This window comes from Coenobita brevimanus, chromosome 23 (assembly GCF_032717465.1).
Source record: "Coenobita brevimanus isolate Jiangsu-jjx chromosome 23, ASM3271746v2, whole genome shotgun sequence".
Lineage (NCBI taxonomy): Eukaryota > Metazoa > Arthropoda > Malacostraca > Decapoda > Coenobitidae > Coenobita > Coenobita brevimanus.
In genome coordinates, this window is record NC_136976.1 from 68,737,634 (window position 1) to 68,746,410 (window position 8,777).

The window sequence follows — 8,777 nt, forward strand, 5'->3', positions numbered from 1 at the left end:
TCCCTTCCCGATTTATTTTTAGATACGGCTGGCTAATATCGTTTTGTACCATTCTGTGCCATGGCGATATTAGAATGATTTAAGTAACACAAGAAGAGGACGGCAAGGTGTAATAAGCAAAATAAATCGCTTGGGAGGAGGTGTTAGGGAGCTTCCTTAACTGACGAGAATAGTGACCTTAATCTGGCTTTAAAAGAGTCCCCTCCGAAGTTGAATAAAATCGCCTAAAGAATAAAAATGTAGTAAATAATGTCATAGTACTGGAAAGGTTTAAGTGTTGTATCAGGCTGCTTGTTTATAACGTCATCTTCACTCACACACCTATACTTCTACCTTGACCCAAATTTTCATCCTTTTGCAGCTTCTTTCACCTAACTCAGTGACAACAAAAGACAATGCTGTGCCTCTATAACCTCTTCACTGTACTTCTTCGTAACTAGCATAGTTAACTGGCTATACTGTTATAACCATGCTTTCAAGATGAGGAGGTGGCAATTTTGGGCGAAGTTAGAGTATATATATATATATATATATATATATATATATATATATATATATATATATATATATATATATATATATATATATATATATATATATATATACTAAATACTTCACAGGCAAACAACTGGAGAGTAAATAAAGTGATAATAGTGACACTAAAACGTAAAATACAGCCAAACCTTTTCCTAGCAATACGGGCAAATAACTGCTCTGGGGACCCGTTTACTGCTACGCGTTTTTTTTTTGCCTGGTCTTGCAGTTACCAGGAAAGTTGTGCGAAAATGAAAGGTTATTCAAAATTACTGTGACTATCATCACCATCACCACCACCACCACCACCACCATTACTACTATCATTGCACCCGCACTCGTTAAGGAAGCACAGATGTTGTATTTCATTTTACATGCGCGTGCACGAGTGTACAAAATGAAAATATATATTTCAATTTTACCGAAGCTCGTGAAAGGGTACACGGAAAATGAAGAGGGTTACATATTATTTTTCAGAACATTTGGTCAATGCTTGACTTAGCAAAGGTCAACTTGTACTGTTTTTATGCAATTTAAACCAAACCCAGTGTAAGGGATCAGGGTACAACAAGAGTGAAGCATGTCTATTTTCAGACTGTATTCAGCTGAGTGAGTCACAGGAGCCTGGGAGGGTAAAAGTATGTGTTATTATATCAATGTTTTGGTATAAGAGAACATTTGAAGCAACTAATACTTCCTCTTTCTTTCAGGAAACTATGGGTACAATAACAGTAGCTTTACTTTCTTTAGCCAGTCTGCTTTCACCCAATGGAACTGACCCACTCCCAAGACTCAAGGGCTAAGTCGTGGTGGCGAGAATTTTGATGAACCTTAATAATGGGATTGGAAATTTATCATTGGTTACTATAGTTCGTTCACTCTAATTTGGTTCAGATTTTCATCCTTTTGCAGTGTATTTTACGTAGCTCAGTGGAAGAAAAAGAAAATATTGTGGCTCTGCATCCTTCCTGTAGCACTTCCTCGTGACTGGCACCATACTCTAACGTTAATCTGTTGTTATAACTCAGCATTCAAGATGGATGGATGGCAATTTTAGGCTAGAGTAATTTGAACAGAGTATAGTAAATTTTCCAATCCGACCACACCTGGCCATTAACTACACTGCAAGGGGTTACGGATCTTTGTCGGGTGAGACTAAACGCGCAAGAGTTATGTAATCTTGACAAATAAAACCGACAAAGCTCCCGTAGCTCAACCATCTGAATAAAATCGTCTGGCGTAAAACAGAAGACTTCTAAAGTTATCTCGACCAAGACAGGGTTGACGGTAGCAAGATTAACACTCAGGCTCCTATGACTCACTCAACTGAATAAAATCGTCTGTCACAGCTGAAGGGCGCTAAGGTAGAGTTGTTCCGACAATGAGGGTATTAAAGTGGGGTTTGGGGGATTAAAGAGACAACGGGGATTATGTTGGTTTTAAATGCGCGCCGACAGGACCCGAACAAGCCCCCGTTGGGTTTAAACAGGAGAAATTCCGTGTCCTTTACGCGATAGGGAGGAACTGGTTTGGAGGGAGAGATGCTGGGGACGCGTGGGGTAAATTAAGTGGCGATGTATCAGGCGTACGATCGTTTTTTAAGTTGGTGGTGGAGAGCGACGCCTTCATGTGGTGGCACCGATGTGGCTGGGCGACGGAGCTGCCCGGTTGTACACGTCCCTCAGTCCCCTTTCTATCCCCCGAATTAAGGATGTTGGACTGTGGAAAATGGTAGCTTTGGCCTCGTCCTTTGGCCTGCAGTCCACCGAGTTCCTATATAGATGAGCCTGGGGTTGCAACTACTACTACGACTATTACAACTACTACTGCTACTACTACCACGACTACTACTACTACTACAGTCGTTTGAGACCTATATATCGGCTGAATCACTACAACTATTCCATTACCACCACCATCTACTACTACCATCAAAAAACCACTGCTACAACCAACACTACCATTCCTGCTGATACCGCTCCCACTGTAAGTTACAACACGACTATCATAACTATTTTTTTTTATACCATCGACTACCTTCCTGCATCACCACACTTTTCATCACCACTCTTTCTCCCACACCATCATCGCCTCCCCTGCCCAAAACAACATACAACAATGGCCACATCTCACTCCCCCCTCCCCCCAAAAAAAAAATCTGCCCCCTCCTCCCCAAAAAAAAATAAACAATAAAAAATACCCACCAAGAAAAAAACACAAGCACCACCCCCACCCCATAAACAAACATCGCCTCCCTCTCTTCCATCTCACCCATACCCCAAAAAAAAAAAAAAAAAAAAAAAAAAAAAAAAAAAAAAAAAGCAACCCACCCCATCCCAAATCCTAACAGCACACACACACACACACACACACACACACACACAATAGCCAAATTAACCCCAATCCAACCCCCACCCATCCGCCCCAAACACACAGCCAACACTACCACCAATTAAACATATAAACTACCAGCTTATAGGGCTGTGTAATTATACCCCATTATACCCCTCCCTTTGTTTAACACACACACACACACACACACACACACACACAGACACACACACACACCTCTTCCTTGGCGACTTATCCTGCGCTGGTACTGAAGGGGTAAAATAAGACCACACCAAAGAGCCTACATCTAATTCCTCTACTTAAATAAATCATATGCTAAAGTTAAGCTGAATAAAACTGAAACTATACTTCGTTCGCTTTAACTTGGCATAAAATGTCTCGTTGGGTAAGGAGGCTCCCTAGCACCTTTTCCTTGGCGATTTATTTTTCAATATGGAGGGCTAATACCATTTTGTACGTTATGTATGAAACATGGAATATGGGTGTAGCAGAGAGGAAAAGATTAAATGTAATGGAGATGAGGTGTCTGAGGAGTATGTGTGGAGTGACGCTTATGGATCGAGTGCGGAATGATGAAGTGCGAAGGAGAACTGGAGTTGTTCGGGAGATGGCTGGTAGAGTTGAGCAGAGGGTGTTGCGATGGTTTGGGCTTATGGAGAGAATGGATAATGAGCGATTGGTGAAAAAGATACCTAGATCTGATGTGAGAGGTGTAAGGCTGAGAGGAAGACCACGAATAGGATGGATGGACAGTGTGAAGAGAGCGCTGGATGCGAAAGGGATGTCTGTTGAGCAAGGAAGAGTGGCGTGCGTGACAGAAATAAATGGAGAGAAATTGTGAATAAATAAGTGATGACGCAGCCCTGAGGGGATATTCTCCCGCATTTGGTCTGATCAGCTATTTCAGGCCAGGTGCGGGTAAGGGGATGAGTCTGTTATGATGTGGCAGGGGTAAACCAGCTCTGCTGTCGGGCCCTGCTGCGGATGTCACTGATTGCATTGCGCAGTTGACCCTTGTGCGGTGTGGTGTGGTGAGGATCTGTCCGTTCTCCCCTTTGGGGCTAAGATGCGAATGAATGTGTTTGAATGGATGAGTAAATGGGGAGTGTGTCGTCCTGTCTCGGCTACCTTCCTTTCCTTGGGGGAAGCAGCCTAGGTATATAGATAGATGTATGCAGGGTTTGGAGAAATTTGAAGATTTAATTATGTAAGAGAACAGGACAGCAAAGTGTGGTAGGTAAAATAAATCGCTTACGGAAAGGTGCTGGGGAACTTCTTAACACCCAAGAGAATACGAGCAAAGTGTTGTGGAAAGGATGCGTAGCCGTAGTTTTGTTTTAGGCCTATTCTGCTTCTGGGTGAAAAAAAGATGGGCTAAAAAAGAACGAAAATCAGTGGACCAACTAAAAATGAGCGACCTATAGCGAAAATCAAGTAAAAAAGACGATCATCAGAGCAAACGGGTTAAGGTGTAATATTGAAAATTAATCGCCAGCGAGCAGGTGTTAGGGTACAGAGCATGAGGGGCTGGTTGCACAGTACCGTAGCTCACCCCCTTGGCAGAGGAGAAGCCAAGGCCGTGTGTGTGTGTGTGTGTGTGTGTGTGTGTGTGTGTGTGTGTGTGTGTGTGTGTGTGTGTGTGTGTGTGTGTGTGTGTGTGTGTGTGTGTGTGTGTGTGTGTGTGTGTGTGTGTGTGTGTGTGTGTGTGTGTGTGTGTGTGTGTGTGTGTGTGTGTGTGTGTGTGTGTGTGTGTGTGTGTGTGTGTGTGTGTGTGTGTGTGTGTGTGTGTGTGTGTGTGTGTGTGTGTGTGTGTGTGTGTGTGTGTGTGTGTGTGTGTGTGTGTGTGTGTGTGTGTGTGTGTGTGTGTGTGTGTGTGTGTGTGTGTGTGTGTGTGTGTGTGTGTGTGTGTGTGTGTGTGTGTGTGTGTGTGTGTGTGTGTGTGTGTGTGTGTGTGTGTGTGTGTGTGTGTGTGTGTGTGTGTGTGTGTGTGTGTGTGTGTGTGTGTGTGTGTGTGTGTGTGTGTGTGTGTGTGTGTGTGTGTGTGTGTGTGTGTGTGTGTGTGTGTGTGTGTGTGTGTGTGTGTGTGTGTGTGTGTGTGTGTGTGTGTGTGTGTGTGTGTGTGTGTGTGTGTGTGTGTGTGTGTGTGTGTGTGTGTGTGTGTGTGTGTGTGTGTGTGTGTGTGTGTGTGTGTGTGTGTGTGTGTGTGTGTGTGTGTGTGTGTGTGTGTGTGTGTGTGTGTGTGTGTGTGTGTGTGTGTGTGTGTGTGTGTGTGTGTGTGTGTGTGTGTGTGTGTGTGTGTGTGTGTGTGTGTGTGTGTGTGTGTGTGTGTGTGTGTGTGTGTGTGTGTGTGTGTGTGTGTGTGTGTGTGTGTGTGTGTGTGTGTGTGTGTGTGTGTGTGTGTGTGTGTGTGTGTGTGTGAGAGAGAGAGAGAGAGAGAGAGAGAGAGAGAGAGAGAGAGAGAGAGAGAGAGAGAGAGAGAGAGAGAGATATGCAGATAACAAAACTCCTCATCTGTACATGAACGACAGGCCATGGTGTGATAACGAAAATAAATCGCTAGGGGAGAGGTGTTAGGTAGCGTCCGTTGCCTCAGTACGGCCCCTCATACGAACCCTGGTCCTCATAACGCCTGTGATGAAGCCTTACCACTGTGATGATGATACTGATGTTGTGATGAGATATGGGGAGTGTTGTGATGATCAGTGAGGGGTGGTTGTGATGAAGTGTGAGGGTTGGTTGTGATGAGATGTGTGGGTTGGTTGTGATGAGGTGTGAGGGATGGTTGTGATGAAGTGTGAGGGGTGATTGTGATGAGATGTGTGGGTTGGTTGTGATGAGATGTGAGGGCTTGTTTTGATGAGATGTGTGGGTTGGTTGTGATGAGATGTGAGGGCAGGTTGTGATGAGATGTGTGGGTTGGTTGTGATGAGATGTGAGGGGTGGTTGTGATGAAGTGTGAGGGTTGGTTGTGATGAGATGTGAGGGTTGGTTGTGATGAAGTGTGAGGGTTGGTTGTGATGAGATGTGAGGGTTGGTTGTGATGAGATGTGATGGGTGGTTGTGATGAGGTGTGAGGGTTGGTTGTGATGAGATGTGAGGGGTGGTTGTGATGAGGTGTGAGGGTTGGTTGTGATGAGATGTGAGGGTTGGTTGTGATGAGATGTGTGGGTTGGTGTGATGAGATGTGAGGGTTGGTTGTGAAGGTTATGAAGCTGGTTGTGATGAGCTCTATTGGCTGAAAAGTTCGGTTGTGATGAAAGAAGTCTAGCCTAAAGACTGCAAAAGTTGGATGTGATGATGTCTAGTGGTTGTGATGAAAGACATAATGACGGTGAGGAAGTTATGATGTAAGTACAATGGTTGTGATGCATGACGTTGCCTACAGCGGTTGTGATGAACTGGCCTGATTGTTGTGAGAATGGGTTATGATTAATGGGGTAAATTGGTTGTGATGAGAGGTACGGGTTATGATTAATGGGGTAAATTGGTTGTGATGAGAGGTATAATGTTTGTGATGACAGGTATATTGGATGTGGTGACAGGTGCCCCGTGTCTTGGAGTTGAAGGCATAAACTTTCCTCGGCTTAATAATAATAATAATAATAATAACGATAATACTAATACTAATAACAACATTAATAACAACAGCAGCTGCAACAAAAACAAAAAACAATATAATAATAATAATATTAATAATAATAACAATAATAACGTTACATATTGATTCCTTCCTAATAACCTTCACTCGCCTTGTCACACACACCTATGGTCCTCTTACACCAACCTGGCCAAGATTTTCGTCCATTCGCACCTTATTTCACGTTCCGGGTTAAATCTCAAGTAGACAGTGCTACGGCTCTTCATCATTTCCACATTACTTCTTCGTGACTAGCATCTCTTTGTCTGCTACTGTTGCAACTCGGCATTCAAGATAGAAAGGGCAATTTTAGGACAAGTTAGAGTTAAAAGAAAATGGACTAAATATTTCATGGTCAAATAGGAGTGAAAATTAAAGAAAAAAAAAAAAAAGGAGAAATATTAGTGCACAGTATTTACCACGAATCATAAAAAAAAAAAACTAGAGTCGTATTACTAGCTGATTTCGGAGGTCCCTAACATCTCTTCCTCAGCGATTTGGTCTGCATGCTACACCAGATTTTCTTGTCTGTTACTGATACAAATTCCATCGATACTATAATGACAAAATACTAGGGGATAATATAAAACGAATGCAAAATAAATCGCTAAAGAAAAACTGCTACTAAATCTATGCCAACGAGAACACGGCTCCAAGATTCGATCGTATCCTGGTAGTAAAGATGACCCCGTAACGCTTCTCCCTCAGCTATTTATTTTGGACATTGATTTAACGAAACTCTTGCATATTAATGATGAAGATTTTACTTACTAAAAATATAAATAACGCACAAGGAAACACCAAGCAGTATGCAGAACAAATCGCTAAGTAAGAGGAACTACGAGGTGTCTTAGTTACAGTATTCTAGGTCACATAAGAAGCCCTAGTATAATATTCCTTTGCGATTATTTGGCATACACTTTTTCTCCTCGTATATTAAAGGAAATTATGTTAAAAAAAGAATGAAGTGTAGTAAGCATAACAAACCGCTATGAGAATATTTGGCATGCATCATTTCTCCCAATATACTAAAGAACCTGTCAATACTGGGGGAAAAAAAAGAATGAAGAGTAATAAGCACAATAAATCGCTAAGGGCAAGGCGTTACGAAGCCTCCTATACCAGTGAAAATACGACCCCTAGTGAGCTGGCCAGTGAGGAGGCCGAGAGAGTAGGAGAGGCTAGGGCAGTCCAGCGTCCAACTTCCTGGCCTGGAGGAGGTGGAGGAGGCCAGCTGGCAGTAAGGTACGCGCTGGACGCCGCCTCCGACACGCCAATAAATGTATGCATGAAGTCTCCTTAGTACATCATCAAGGACACCCTCACTACACCCGCCCTCCCTCCCTGCCGCCCTCACTCACCCACCTACCTCATCCACCATCCACTGCACAAACCCTAGATTAAACTAAGCTTCATTTTGTTTTCACCAAGATTGCCATGTTACATCCAAGGGTAACACGAAAAGGGCTTGAACTTCCATGGGTAAAGCACAAACAATGGGCAGTCCTTGATGCACACACACACACACACACAAAATGGAAGGAGGCAAGGAAGAATGGCAGTCGAACTCACATATTCGCTTCTTCCAGGAGTATCCGCACCTACACACTGTTAATGTCCTTTCCGTCTCATATCCTGATTCGCACATGTCACATCCTAGCGCACCAGTCTTTCCAGTAACTGTAGGGGAGCACAATTTTGGTCGTATTCTCAATTTCGTCCCTCGATCGCGATACATACTCACTCTCCGACGGCATCAGCAACACTAAAGTCTTTAAGGCAGGGGCCCCTCAATGGCATCCGAGTGCAGTTGCCACGCCTCGCCAGATGCCCCGATACACGTTTCATCTAGCACAGCTGACGTCTAACATGTGAGTGTTGTCAAAATTACAGTGTACGTCAGTTTGCCAATAAAAACACAGAACAACAGGCTGGCGTGTCGTGCTTTCGTGAGTCATTAAATGATTTGGTCAGATACCCAACGAGGCGCATCCCACAGTATCTGGCATTGAGACTCGGCGGGGAATGGAGAGGCTGGGTGTCCACGTTAGCATTTACCATACAAATGTGAAACTCAAATTGTGCGCATTTAGAGTGAAGCTTCGTGTTGGGCAGGCGGGGGGAACTGCGCAGGATCTCATGCTGGAGTGGAAATGCAAGGCGGATTCGACCAGGTGCAACAGAGGTGGGTGGGGAGGAGGAGAGAGAGAGGGAGAGGGAGGGAGGCTGGACGAGAGAAAACTTTGGCTACAAG

General features: G+C 43.9%; 1 protein-coding gene across 1 annotated transcript in view; it reads right to left on the reverse strand.

Annotated features, from left to right (window-relative positions):
- The window catches only part of Fbxl7 (F-box and leucine-rich repeat protein 7), a 69,773-nt gene extending 61,512 nt beyond the window's left edge, over positions 1-8,261 (reverse strand). Inside the window, exon 1 of the mRNA XM_080267174.1 lies at positions 8,096-8,261. Within this exon, the coding sequence (XP_080123300.1) occupies positions 8,096-8,261 (166 nt within the window). The remainder of the gene's footprint in view (positions 1-8,095) is intronic.
- Positions 8,262-8,777: the final 516 nt, after the last annotated feature.